Below are 15,076 nucleotides of genomic sequence, written 5' to 3' on the forward strand. Positions count from 1 at the left end.
TTTTGGTGTTTTCTTCATGTTTTTCGCCCTCGAGTCGGTCTAGCTGTTCTTCGCTGATTGTTTTATGTCTTTTGTTGTTGCCGGCTGCCTTTGATGTCCTCTTCCGTTTATTTGATTTTTCATCTGAGCTATCCAATACTGCGGTCGCCCAGTTGTTAAAATGTTTATGTTCACCATAAATATTAAAATTTACTTCCGGAAAATCAAAATAGTCTGTCATTTTTTTTCCTCTTGAAGTTGAAGTGGATTTGTCGCTGTCACTTCTTGTTATGAATTGTATCCTATTTTCCGTTATTACAGTTGACTACGCGAAGTGATATGGAACTGTAATGCGGTCAAGACCTGCCTGGAACTACTTTAGCCGTGCGTTTCCATGAAAATAATTGCACACCTTAGAACGTTCTCAACCAATCAGAATCAAGCATTCAACAGCCCTGTAGTATTATACTACAGGGCTGTTGAATGCTTGATTCTGATTGTTGATTCACAAACAAACAACAGCTTGGGCTGTCAGTGTGTTTAACGTGCAGTTTAATTTTAATAAATAAATTCGTTCGAATTAACGAATGAATTATAACGTATGAATTAATAAATAAATTAAATAATACGATACACATGATTTTCTGTCTCATTATTGCAACCTCTGTCTCTCTAATAACTACACTAATAACTGCATTAGCCTGCTGTCAGTGGCTCAAACCTCCATTACTAACTCTAAAATGACGTTTTGGAATTAGCAACGGAGGCATGGGATTAGATGCGTAAGAAATTAGTCCTACATACAAGAGCGTTTTAATGACAAAAACTTGACAAACGTCTAGAATCACATCATCTGAACAATGTTTCGAGGTGTGGTAACTGTAGTATAAGCGAATAATTGACTCGGGCGTTGAATTATTAGAAAAATACGCACACCGGTGTAACGGCCACTCCGCTTCGCGTCGTGACCGCATTACCACCCCGGGTGTGCATTATTTTTCTAATAATTCAACGGCCCGTCTTCAATTATTCCTTACATATATACATCTGACTAATTAATGTCATTTTATTAATAGATTGGTGTGCCAAGAGTGACATTAGTCTTCATGTAGACTGAGTTAAGCAAGAGTCTTGTGACAAATTATAATAGGACATTATGGCCATAAAAAATCATAGTACTTGGATACTTAAGTACATTTGAAGGCAAATACTTTTGTACTTTTACTCAAGTGAATGTTTAAAGGCAGCACTTCTACATTTACTTGAGTAATATTTTACCTTGAGTATCTTTACTTTAACTCAAGTACATGGTATGTGTACTTCGTCCACCACTGTCATGCATGGAACCCAATCAGGGCTTGAGGTACATGGTTCTTAGTATAGAGCTTGATCTGCCCATAGTAACCACTGTTTATCTTCCAGGCAAGGAAGATAAAGGCGGTTGCAGAATCAGCTTACCTAGTGTTTACCTCCACAACATGCATCACAACCTGGGAGTTTACTTGCAGAATCAAACTGCCTTTGGTAAGACTCGCGCTTCATGAGCAAATTGAGGACTTTCATTGCCAATACAGGTGAAACTCGAAAAATTAGAATATCGTGCAAAAGTTCAATAATTTCAATAATTCAACTTAAAAGGTGAAACTAATATATTATATAGACTCATTACAAGCAAAGTAAGATATTTCAAGCCTTTATTTGATATAATTTTTATGATTATGGCTTACAGCTTATGAAAACCCCAAATTCAGAATCTCAGAAAATTAGAATATTACATGAAATCAATAAAAAAAAAGGATTTTAAATACAGAAATGTCAGCCCTCTGAAAAGTATAATCATGCATATGTACTCAGTACTTGGTTTGGGCCCCTTTTGCATTAATTACTGCCTCAATGTGGCGTGGCATGGATGCTATCAGCCTGTGGCATTTCTGAGGTGTTTTGGAAGACCAAGATGCTTCAATAGCGGCCTTCAGCTCTTCTGCATTGTTTGGTCTCATGTCTCTCATCTTTCTCTTGGCAATACCCCATAGATTCTCTATGGGATTCAGGTCAGGCGAGTTTGCTGGCCAATCAAGCACAGTAATACCATGGTCATTGAACCAGGTTTTGGTACTTTTGGCAGTGTGGGCAGGTGCCAAGTCCTGCTGGAAAATGAAGTCAGCATCTCCATAAAGCTTGTCTGCTGAAGGAAGCATGAAGTGCTCTAAAATGTCCCGGTAGACGGCTGCGTTGACTCTGGACTTAATAAAGCACAGTGGACCAACACCAGCCGATGACATGGCTCCCCAAACCAACAGAGACTGTGGAAACTTCACACTGGACTTCAAGCATCTTGGATTGTGTGCCTCTCCATTCTTCCTCCAGACTCTGGGACCTTGGTTTCCAAATGAGATGCAAAATTTGCTCTCATCAGAAAAGAGGACTTGTGGACCACTGAGCAACAGACCAGTTCTTTTTTTCTTTAGCCCAGGTAAGACGTTTGACATTTGAAGCCCATGTCCAGGACCCATCTGTGTGTGGTGGCTCTTGATGCAGTAACTCCAGCCTCAGTCCACTCCTTGTGAAGCTCCCCACACATTTGAATGGCCTTTTCCTGACAATCCTCTCCAGGCTACGGTCATCCCTGCTGCTTGTGCACCTTTTTCTTCCACACTTTTCCCTTCCACTTAACTTTCTATTTATGTGCTTTGATACAGCACTTTGAGAACATCCAACTTCTTTTGCAATTACCTTTTGAGGCTTTCCCTCCTTGTGGAGGGTGTCAATGATGGTTTTCTGCACAACTGTCAGGTCAGCAGTCTTCCCCATGATTGTGAATTCAACTGAACCAGACTGAGAGACCATTTAAAGGCTCAGGAACCCTTTGCAGGTGTTTTGGATTAATTAGCTGATAAGAGTGTGACACTTTGAGCCTACAATACTGAACCTTTTCACAATATTCTAATTTTCTGAGATTCTGAATTTGGGGTTTTCATAAGCTGTAAGCCATAATCATCAAAATTATATCAAATAAAGGCTTGAAATATCTTACTTTGCTTGTAATGAGTCTATATAATATATTAGTTTCACCTTTTAAGTTGAATTACTGAAATTAATGAACTTTTGCACGATATTCTAATTTTTCGAGTTTCACCTGTATTGCAGCCGATGTTTCAAAATCTTTTAAATTTTTTGCTAGGAGGTTTTTGGATACATCAGCTGCTCGATTCATGAAGAAGATAACTTCCAAGTGCTGGGCCTTCTCTAGAGTTTGGCATCAACAGATATGTGCTGTTTGGGCAAGGATTTGTACCCTATAATTTGCTGTGGCAGCTTGTGTGGACAGCAGTGTGATTATAGAGAGCTTGGCGTGTGCTGTATGGTTGGAGATGCAAGGGAACTTGGGACGAGGATTGATGGTTTTGGACCCAGCCAACATACTTCAGAAGGGACACTGTGTGTTTGTGATGAGGACCATGACCTTACGAAGTTCAGCTCGATGCTCACAGCTTCTCTACAATCAGCATAATACTGATGCTTCATTGAATTGACCCTTCACAAAGAATCCACTAAGACCGAATTTACCATTCACTAAGAACTTGGTCATTAGTGCTTAATCGTGTCTTAGCAACTGTTGCCCTGCCGCCATAAATCTGATTCACGTTTTCTATTTTCCAATGAGAGCCTATGGAAATAATGCGTGTTTGAGTACTTTTAAGTGGTATTGTCAAAATAATACAAAAATCGTCAAACATGTTGTTGCGAGGTCATTTGTAATAGTGACCCGAGTTACCCAGAGATGATACATGCAGTATATTTCTTTCTTTTTAAAAATATCTGGAGAAGGGCATGGATTTAAACTGTGTCAGTCCTCATTCCCAAATGAACATATAACATCTGTAACGACAACCAGGTTTGCTCCAGCTAATAACTGAACGTTAATTTATGTATTGATTAATGTCAGTGATGGTAAATAAACAGTTCACTGCATCACAGTGAGTGCGTTACGAGACTTATAAACAGCTCTGTTAACTTACGCTAATGTTATTAGATGTGTAATTGCTTTTAAAATTACGTTTTCTCTTTTCAATTGACTGATAATCGTATGCCTTCATACTGATTCAGTTAATTTTACAATTTCTTTTACAAAAAAGTAAGATGAATATCCATTACAATGTCACTCTTTGTACCAGCCCACGTTAAAATATTATCCATTCCGTTTATGAGAATATATAGCCAAAAACTGCACCATCCACGGCGATCTCCCATTCATTCGAACAGGGAGTTCTGCAGGGGGGGGGGGGCAGAGTTTAGTGAGGGGTCAATTGATGAAAGGGTGACTTTAACCTGCATTCTTCAGAATACTCTGAAATTTAAAGTTGTGTTTTGATAACAACATTTCATAATCCGCAATCTCTCATCACACAACAGGTATTCCATTTTGGAATCTCATCTTCAAATGTAGCACCCTTTTTATGCATATAACTGAGCAGGGTTAAGATTAAGTAGAAATAAAATGAGTCAATGTTCCAGACTGATATGTTTATTTCAACCAATGTAACAAATATTTCACTCTTTAAGTGACAAATGAATGATGCACAGAACAAACTTCTTTAAGCTCCCTCAAATTAAAAGCCAATTTCAACCAATAAAGCTTTTCACTTTAAGCATAAGACAATTAAAAAAATAAAATCTCAAATCCTGAAAGTTTTTATGATTTGGCTTTGACGTAGAGGGGGAAGACCATGCGATTAACATGAAAATAATTGTCTTACCACTTTCTGAATATTAAATGAACCAACAAGTGTGGCCAGAAAATGCACTAAAATGAATGAAATTCTTAAACCAAAATATTAGCTCTGTAAGAGTGGGGTTTTATGCAAAGTGCTTATTTTAAAGTTGAGTAACACTGCTTTTTGCATTTTAAACAAAGTAATACTGGCCCATGTACTTTAAATCCAAACAATGCAGTATTACTCAAAACATGGAATCTCTAAAATCACAAAGAAAAACATCCCTACAAGGGCAATAGCATTCAACCAATGTCTTCAATCTTTCATTCATTGTGTCAGTTAAAATTTAACTTAAGGCAATTTTTATCATACCCCACCAACATAAATAGATCTGAATTTTGAGGGGACTTAGAAATTCAACACTGGGTTTCCAGTGTACATTTTTACCATTATAATTTATGACTTTAATCAATAAAATTATCTTGGTGTACAAAGTATTTTTTAACCAGGAAAAATAAAATAAGTTTAGAAACAACTGCATTTTCTGTTGCTCACTGGGGCTATTCGGACTCAGATGCCATTGTTGTTGTCAGGGCTGTTTGGCCACGGCTCCGAGTTCCAGCGATTTAGAGAGGGAGACCACCCCATGCTCCAGGGGTTGAAAGTGCGGCCCATATCATTGGGGGCAGGTGTGGGCGGTGCAGTGTGGCTGACTAAATTAGTGAGAGTGGAGGAAGTAGGAGGGTTGAAAGGGTGCAGAGTGGTGTCACTGCCTGTAGACCAGATGGAGCTGCTGAAGGACCAGGGACTTCGTGCATTCCCCAAAATGGACTAAAGATAGGCAGAAAGAGAAAGCATGGTGATGTAATGACCTACAGAGAAACATTATCTGCACTAAGGGGAAACTTTATAGAACTGAGGGGGATTCAGAGTTGAACATAGAGAGTTATTTCCTTGCCTTTTGAAAGAATTCTACTATTATATAAAACTTTATGAAATAATTTATTAGCTTAATCCACTCAGAGAGCTCAAAAATGAAACGTTTAATGGTAACTAGATTTTTACCCATGCAAAACTTCCCACCACAAAGCTAGAGTATTGAGGGTGGTTGCCAGGGCTTTATGCTAAGGTTCTTGTTGGCTTCTCACAGGCCCAAGACAAAATAACTGATATTCTGGTCCCTAGATATGGCTTGTAGGGCTGGGCGATATGTAAAAATAATATTTATCGATAATCACCGTCAAAAATAAATCGCAATATACAATAATATCATCAACCCCCCTGCTTAGGGACGGTGACTAATTTTGCTTTAACTCTTTTAAAGAGTTAAAGAATTTTGATTTAGCTCATTTATTGAAACTAGGGCTGTAAATTTAACGCGTTAATTCAGTGCGATTAATTTGACTAAAAATAATATGTTAAAAAAAATTAACACAATTAATCGCAATGCCCGCAATGATATGGAAGATTCCTGAGAAATGCAAGCTTGTAGTACCACCTGTTTACTCTAGAGGGCAGTAAGTGAAACTTCAGCTGTGTGGCAATGCGCAGTTTATACAGTGAAGAAAAACACCCTTGAGCAGCAGAACAACACAGACATGGCATTGCGTTCTTGCGTTCAAAACACTTGATGGAGCACAAATCCGAACTAAGAGATCTCAAGATATGTCCTAAAAATGTTATGTTTATGATGCAACACACCCGAGACACTACACAAGCATGTCTGATGCAGGTGTAAATTGACGGGTCCCTCATAATAAATCTCGAACTGATTGACAAATTCACTTGTGAAATGGATTGCTGTGAACTGTATGCCAATGATTGATTATGATCAATAATATGGTAGTAAACAATACATTGTATTTTAAAGCCACCTTTGTATTGTCTTATCAATGATTAACTCCACAAGAATGTAATGCATTTTAATTATCTGAATATTTATTTATTTATTTATTTATTTATTTATATATATATATATATATATATATATATATATATATAAAGATAACTATGTATCATTATATATTGAATTATTGCTATATGAGGGCTTTCTCCACAAATATTTGTATATGCGATTAATTAATCGGGACACCGTGTAATTAATTTGATTAAAAATTGTAATCGATTGACAGCCATAATTGAAACACAAACGCATAAAAAAAAAGACATTTCTAAATTCAAATTGCACTTTAAACTGAACGAAAAAAGCAATAAAAAAAACAAAGTGATCAAAAAAATATTTTTTAACCACCTCCACAAATCCAAACATTTACTGTACCATCTCCAATGGCTACATTTGCCACCACGCAAGCATACATCTACGACAACAGGTGGAAAATTAATAATAGCCTACAGATTAAAAACTTTAGACAATTATAAATGTCACCATTTGGATTTAAGGCAGTGTTATGATCTGGGGTTGCTTCAATTGGTCAGGTCTAGGCTCAGCAACATTATGCAGCAATAAAATGAAGTCAGCTGACAACCTGAATGATCAGGTTATCCCATAAATTGATTTTTTTTCTTCCCTGATGGCACAGGGATATTCCAGGACGACAATACCATGATTCATTGGGCTCAAATTGTGAAAAAGCGGTTCAGGGAGCATGAGGAATCATTTTTACACATGAATTGGCCACCACAGAGTCCTGACCTTAACCCCATTTTAAGTCTTTGGGATGTACTGGAGAAGACTTTACAGAGTGGTTTCTCCCATCATTAATACAAGATCTCAGCAAAAAATGTATGCAACTCAAGGCTAAAGGCGGTCCAACGAAATATTATAGTATGCAACCTTTTGTTTTTTGGCCAGGCAGAGTAATAAAACCTAATAAATTCCCTTGAGTTCCCAAAATAATGATGCCAAATGTGGGTTCTTATCGCGTTTTGGTAATACAGTTAATGCTGCCTAAAGAAAATAAAATGGAACTCAAGTTTCAAGGTGAACATATCTTGTATTATTTTATGATTGAATCACTTTTGTCTTGTTTTTTTATTATTCAAACTATATACAGTATTTTTCATACTAAATTGTTTTAGATCTTCAAACAAGATACAACATAAAACAAACGCAACCAGTCATTTTTTTTTATTATTGAAGCAAAAAAAGTTATCCAACATCTATATCACCCATGTGAAAAACTAATGCCCCCTTAAACTTTATAGCTGGTTGTGCCACCTTTAGCAGCAACAACTGAAACCAAACATTTACAATAACTGGAGATCAGTCTTTCACAATGCTGTGGTGAAATTTTGGCACAGTCTTCTTTGCAGAACTGCTTTACTTCAGCCACAGTAGAGGGTTTGAGCATGAACTGCCCATTTAAGGTCTTACCACAGCATCATAATCAGGATCATGATTTTTGCTGCACAATCCAGTTGTGCTTGAGCTTGAACTCACCGACAGATGACCGGACGGTCTCCTTTAGGATTTTTCTGGTAGTGAGCAGAATTCAGGTTTTCCTCAATTATTGCAATTCGCCCTAAAGTAGCAAAGCATCCCAACACCATCACACTATCACCACCGTGCTTGACTGTAGATTTGATGTTCTTTTTGTGGAATTCTGTAATGGTACCACTGTCTTCGAAAAATCTCCACATTCTTCCAAAATATTTGAGGATCATCAAGGTGTTTTGGCAAAATTCTGACAAGCCTTAATGTTCTTCTGAGTTAACAGTGGTTTTCGCCTCACCGCACTTCCATGGATGTAATTTTTGTCCAGTGACTTTCTGAAAGTGGAGTCATGAACCTGCAGGCCTGCAGTTCCTTGGATGTTGTCCTTGGCTTTTTTGTGACTTCCTGGAGGAGTCGTTGCTGTGCTCATGGAGGAATTTTGGAAGTTCGGCCACTTCTGGGAAGGTTCACTACTGTGGCAAGTTTTCTTCATTTGGAGATAATGGCTCTCATTGTGATTCTTTGGAGTCCCAGAGCCTTTGAAATAGCTTTGTAACCCTTCCTAGACTGATGTATTTCAAATCACCCTTTTCCTCATCATTTACAGAATTTACTTCGACCTTGGCATAGTCTGCTACTGGGTGAGACCTTTTATCCAACTTCAGCTGAAAAAGTTATATTTAGGGGTTGATTTGATTGAACAGGGCTGGCAGTAATCAGGCCTGGGTGTGTCTAGTCCAGCTGAACCCCATTATGAATGTCATTTCATAGATTTGGTGATTTAGTAACTAAAGGGGCAAATACTTATTCAGACAGGCCCAGTTGGTATTGGAAAATGTTATTTAATGAAGCAAAAAAGTTATTTTAAAACTGTATTTTGCGTTTACTCAGATTGCCTTTGTTTTATGTTAGATTTTGTTTGAATTATTTAAACAGTTTAGAATGAAATATACACAAAAACTGAACTGTATATTACATAACCTGCAGAGTTGCAATCGCAAACAGGTCAGTGGAAATAAAGCAAACTAAATTCACAGCACCTTCTGCAGCATTCTCATAGATGACATTATTCTTGCAAACAGTTTTCAGATGAATGAAACACTTTACATCCGCCTGTTCCACAAGACAGGCTCGTCATGCTGCATGCCTCTGAACAAACAGCAAATCAGACACGAGCATTGATGGATTTTCTTTTTTCTGTTCTTAAAAATATAATAAAGTGTGTTTTTCCAAGCACATGTCTTTGTGACAAACAGCATTTCTTGTCATGTGTCACTCTGAGACATCTTACAGATCGCTGGCCTGTTGTGGGTAGATTAATAAAATTACCCATTCATGAAATACATTTGGACAAGGAGCTTGCAAACTGGATTCAGCCTTGTCGCATTTGTGGGTGGCAGTGCTAGTTTTACAACCTGGGCTACTGTTTAATATATTTGATGACTTCCCAGATCCATGGTTTTGCCATTACCCGATATTGTCGTTCATCGTCTGTCAATTGAGTGTCACATTCGGCATCTGGATCTTTGTAAGATATCGTTGATAACATCGTCCTATCACCCAGCCCTAATGGTTGCTTCCCTCCTTCATTGCAAATCTATAATAAATCTGATCATTTAGAAAAGTAACAGCACTCCTTTCCTCAGCAAGCTGCATTAATTTAGGTATCATTCATGTCCGTAGTACAAACAATGTGGAATGAGTAACTTGCCTAAGTTTTTACTTAGGATTAGGGAATCAAACAAACCACTTTGTCTTTTACTCTAAGGCTTTGGATTTAAATTATCGCTTTGGGATGAAAAGTGTCTGTTTTGATGATAAATCCTAACAGTTTGCACTCTCCACCAGTAAGATCCTTTCGATCTCTCTGCAATGTATTATGCTTGAATTTAGTGTAAGGGGATGTCTTACAGTTGTTGGAGTTGCTGGCGATCCAGTGCTGGTAGCCCAGGAATTAGAAGGCTCAGTATCCCAAACAGACGGGAACACTGGAGTGTATTCTGGCCAACTCTGCTGGGGCTCTGAGCTCTTTGGAACAGTCATGCCTCTGAAAACTAACATAGAAAATAACTGAGATATTGGATACAATGGAGATTTATAATTGGAAATATATACTATATTTAAATACCATAACATAGAACATTTTATTTTTAAGTTGAGCCGGTTGTGTGTTGCATACCTCCAGAGAGGTTGAGTGGGTTGTTGGGTCCAAAAGCAGAGAAAGAGTTAACTGTACCAAAACTAGGGCTGTTGGTGTTTTCTATTGGGCTCCACAGTCCAGAACTAAAAGATGCACAATAACACCATGAATGTCCATTTATATAAAAGAAGAGAGAAGGTTAAATGTTTTGTTGCTAAGGTAACACACCTGTCAGATCCGTCACTCTCCACTGATGTCATGTGAGACAGTGTCACCTTCCCAAGACCATCAGTCTTACCTGAGCCACTACCACCTGTGAAAACAAGCACACACACAATGACAACATTAAAGTTGATCAATCAGCAACATATTTTATAGATCAGGGGTGCTCATTACATCGATCGACTGGTCGATCGCAAGACAACCACTGGTGATCTCGTTAACAGGTCAAACAGTAAAGAAGTAGAGAAACTACACAAACTAAATTCTTAAATATCACTTTTTAGCTCCTCATTTCGGCTCCCACGTGGGTGGATTTCCAAAACGTAGGATGGCAGGAGAAGACTTAATCTTATTTATGAGGAAAGCTCTACCTGATTGGTTACAGTTGCGATTAGGGCTAGGTCTATAGTTTCTCAGACCAATCAGGTACCGCATTTCTGATAAAAATTACTAAATACTAAAAAACGTAATTATTTTCTTTGTTCTTACAATTTTTACACAATCACTTACACTAAAAGTGCTACTTGAGGCACACTCATTGAAACCATTAACTCATGTACCTAATTTTCAGAGTCTGTGAAACTGCAAGCACATTATCTACACTAAGTTTGCAATTGTAAAACACAGTTTTTGCAAAACACTAAAAAGTTCTCTACATTAAACATATCGTTTAAAACTAACAGCTCTTGGGTTTCATTTGGAAAACACTGCCAATCAAAATGCCACACTCATTTACTGATTATTTTCACCCAGTGCTCACGTGTGAAAACACTTAAAGCTAATTTCTTCACTTAGAAATCTGTTCATCCTTAAAGTCTGGATGAAAATACGTTTTGAGAAAGAAATTGTATTTTTCCCCCTTGAATTTCGGTTTATAGTGTAAATATATACTGAATATGCATATATATATATATATATATATATATATATATATATATATATATATATAATGTATGTATATATATATATATATATATATATATATATATATAATGTATGTATATATATATATATATATATATATGTGCACATACAAGTACGTGTGAGTGGTAAGAAAAACTGATGTGCACTCCACTGCACACTAAACATGCAAAAGACAAGAATTTATCACATCTGCATGTAGTTGGTGTGTATTAGAGCTAATCATTTGATGGTTTGTGTGTAGAGTTTTGATGCAAAAACACAATTTTGAAAAGAGTTCAAATAGTTTTGAATGAAGTGTTTGCTTTTGCAAGAGATGTGTGATGTTTTGCATGTTGTGTGTGTGTGTTTTGGTTTTGTGTGTGTATAGTTCAGAGACAATGAGCCATAGTTTCAGAAAACATACGCAAGCAATTATCAAAAACTGTCATTTATTACTGACTGTTTACTTGTCTTGAATAATTACTTGAACTTGAATCAATGTTTACCCTATTGACAAATAAGGCAGTATTGTTTTTTCTATTGAGATTCAATAAATTTCACTGGTATTGGTTCCGACTTCTGAAATGTTGGTGTCTTGACAACACTGCCTGCAATGTATATTTGAATTGTGCATGGTAAATCTTACTGTAATAGCATTATGAAAAAGTAGATCTGAAGCCATAAAAGTGTTATAGACAGACTCACCAGGGCTTTTGTCATAGCCAGCGGCTACAGCTGCAAAAGTTGGATTTCCATTTTGACCAGGCAGCGAAGCCGACTTGGTGAGCTTATTCCCTGGAGCCTTCTTTAAATTAGACTCGCTATAAAAATAAACAAAATAAGTAGCATCACTCATGGATCTCCCTTACATTTCACAAACATCTGGATAAAACCAGGATTGGATAAAACCAATTGCCTTGATGGCAATTCCCAAATGCCTTGGTTTCACACATGTAAATGTAGGTTGTGCATTTTATTATTCTATTAACTTGTCGTTTTATTATTCTGTGCACATACAGATGTGTAAGTTTAAAGTGAGACTTGTGTGTTTGAGTTACCTGCTGGTGTGGAGCATGATGTTGTAGCTTCCACGAGGCACCAGGTTTGGGGAGGACGGGGGTGGGGAACAGGTTCTGGAGATAACTGAATTGGGTCCTTTCAGGAATGGGTCTGCATGCATGGTCTGCATAGATATCTGCTGAAGACTGTCTATGTCTGATAAGAAATATAAAGACACATTCAGATCCTGAAATCATGACAGTACAAAGTATAATAAACTGAACATGCTTTAGAAACATGTCTCAATAGACTGGAGCAATTACTTGTGTGTCAGTAAATTTCAGGGAAATATTCCATTCCATTAAACATTAAACACAAGATAGAACAAATATTTCAGTCCTTTGAGTACATGTGTGAACTTGATTAGAAAAGCTAGATTGAAGTGTCTATGATAATAATTGCATAATCTTCTGTTGATTTAAAAAGGTATATATTTATTTACATTGACACGTGAAATAATGTGATCAGTGCATCGAAAGAAGCATGATTCTTCACACTGCCAAATACAAACTTAAAGTAGAGGACAATGAAGAAATTCAGGACCTTTTTGTAGCAAAACGAAACAGCTAAAGAGACAGCTAAACAAGAGAAAGGGGCTTAATCTTAATTGTAGATAAATAAAATATGCAAGCATTTACTTTTACACAATTTCCACTTTCACACTAAGCCTTTACCCTTGATTTCAACAGGCTTTCTTTTATTTCAACGTCAGAGATTGTTCTGTTAGTATGTCATATTGTAAGCACTTCACAATTGAAAATCCTGACCCACAATTCAGTCTCTTACAGCTCAGTGCTTAGCCCAGCAGCAGGCAGCACTCTCAACCAAGTTTTCTGCATTTTGCCATTTGTAAAGAACCTCAGGCCAAATGCAAACGGTCCACATTGCTGTTCATGAATAGTGAAGATGAAATGTACAGCCAATGTATGACTCCAATCAGTTTGAGGTAACATGTTCCTTCACGACTGAATTTTTACCTCACTAGAAGTAAAAATTTTGGCTGTATTAAGGCTGTCACGATTATTAAATTTGGCTGACGATTAATTGTCAAACAAATAATTGTATTTATGACAATTAATTGTCTGTATCAGGGCTATGGCGATTAATTGCCCCTTTAGGGCTTTCATGACTAATTGTCATATTGGCGTGTGCTTTATACATCTTAAGAAGTAATTTTCACATATTTAACTTCAAATATGTAAATCAAATAATAAAATGGGTGTATAAGATTTCCTTTCAAGGGATACAAACTATTTGAATGACATTAAAATATGTTTTTAGATATAATTTTTTTTTCTAAATACTTATGTCTCTTTGGTCAATTTTACATTTACACTGTTGCACTTTATTTCAAAAAAAAAATTACACATATACATATATACATATACATATACACACACACACACACACACACACACACACACACACACACACACACACACACACACACACACACACACACACACACACACACACACACACACATATATTAGTATTATATTTAAATATATATACAAAACATGTTTTTTATTATATTTATATTAAATAATATATTATGATAATTTAAGCAATAGTAAAATATTTCTCTCCTAATATCTACACTTTGACAAGTCATTTTAATGCTCTTTGATGAAACCTACAAGCCATTATTTCTCATGAAGCAAAACATTTGAGATTTTGTTTCATTATTTTACCACTCCAGAGAAATAGAGTAAAGTGCATCACCTACTCTGTGTCATTAACAATGTGTGAATGAACCCACTTTGACCAGGAACATTTGTCATTACCCGATCATTAGAGAAACCGGAGCACTTTGCAATCACTATCAACGTTTACCTTTGTTCATTTATATTTTTGCGGGAGTTTGGCGCTCGGAGTTCAACTGAATGACACACAAATATGCCGTTCATGGCATTTATATATTTGTATAAATTTTCCTTATTTCGGCATTATAATCCAATTGGATTTTGAAGTGCACAATAATCACAGTAATCTCAAATAACCGTGTTTAGATTAAATAACCACGATCAGACAATAATTTAATAACCGCGACAGGCCTAGGTTGTATTAAAATACATCTCCATTTATAAAGTTGCAATCTATTCCAGTTTGCATTTAATTAACCTGCTTGTCTTAAAAATTGTAGCTTTGAAAATGACTGTTTGAGATGAGCTCCAAAAAGCAGAAAACTCCTGGATTGTGCCAAATCATTAGCAATTTAATCCTGGTAATTCAGTAGTCTATGTAGAACGGGGCCCAGATTATAATTTCAGATTTATAATTTATGGTTACCAGTTTTGTTGAAGGGAACATCCCATTCTGGTGGAGGAGACTCTTTCTCCCCTTCAGATCCACTGCTATGGCCCAGCTCCTGCATGGAGTCATTGTACAGAAACTTTCCAAGTTGTGATGGACGCTCATCCCCAATCTTCCCACTGACCACTAGGGAAGACACAATAAATGTTTAAAAACAAGTTCTAGAGTTAAAAGTTTGCGATTCAAATGCAAAAAACAAATGGAAAATTTGAAATCTGAGACTTACTATTGCTCAGAGCCCGTTGTTTGGAGACACTGTGAAGTCCTGTATTGGCCAGTGTTTTGGTGAATGTCTTACGCTGCTTGTCCTGTTTTTCCAGGGGGGTGACGTAAGGGAGTTCTAGAGAG

The 15,076-nt window shown here is 36.8% G+C and overlaps 1 protein-coding gene across 2 annotated transcripts in view; it reads right to left on the reverse strand.

The window, feature by feature from the left end:
• Positions 1-4,494: 4,494 nt before the first annotated feature.
• Positions 4,495-15,076, reverse strand: part of LOC127654175 (transmembrane protein 131-like) — a 72,787-nt gene continuing 62,205 nt past the window's right edge. For both annotated transcript variants that reach the window (XM_052141227.1, XM_052141226.1), the window contains exons 34-41: positions 14,955-15,076; positions 14,705-14,854; positions 12,412-12,568; positions 12,059-12,174; positions 10,457-10,541; positions 10,268-10,371; positions 10,000-10,142; positions 4,495-5,525 (exon numbers count right to left, since the gene is read on the reverse strand). In XM_052141227.1, the coding sequence (XP_051997187.1) occupies positions 5,265-5,525; positions 10,000-10,142; positions 10,268-10,371; positions 10,457-10,541; positions 12,059-12,174; positions 12,412-12,568; positions 14,705-14,854; positions 14,955-15,076 (1,138 nt within the window). In that variant the 3' untranslated portion in view covers positions 4,495-5,264. The remainder of the gene's footprint in view (positions 5,526-9,999; positions 10,143-10,267; positions 10,372-10,456; positions 10,542-12,058; positions 12,175-12,411; positions 12,569-14,704; positions 14,855-14,954) is intronic.

This window comes from Xyrauchen texanus, chromosome 13, assembly GCF_025860055.1.
Source record: "Xyrauchen texanus isolate HMW12.3.18 chromosome 13, RBS_HiC_50CHRs, whole genome shotgun sequence".
Taxonomy (NCBI): domain Eukaryota; kingdom Metazoa; phylum Chordata; class Actinopteri; order Cypriniformes; family Catostomidae; genus Xyrauchen; species Xyrauchen texanus.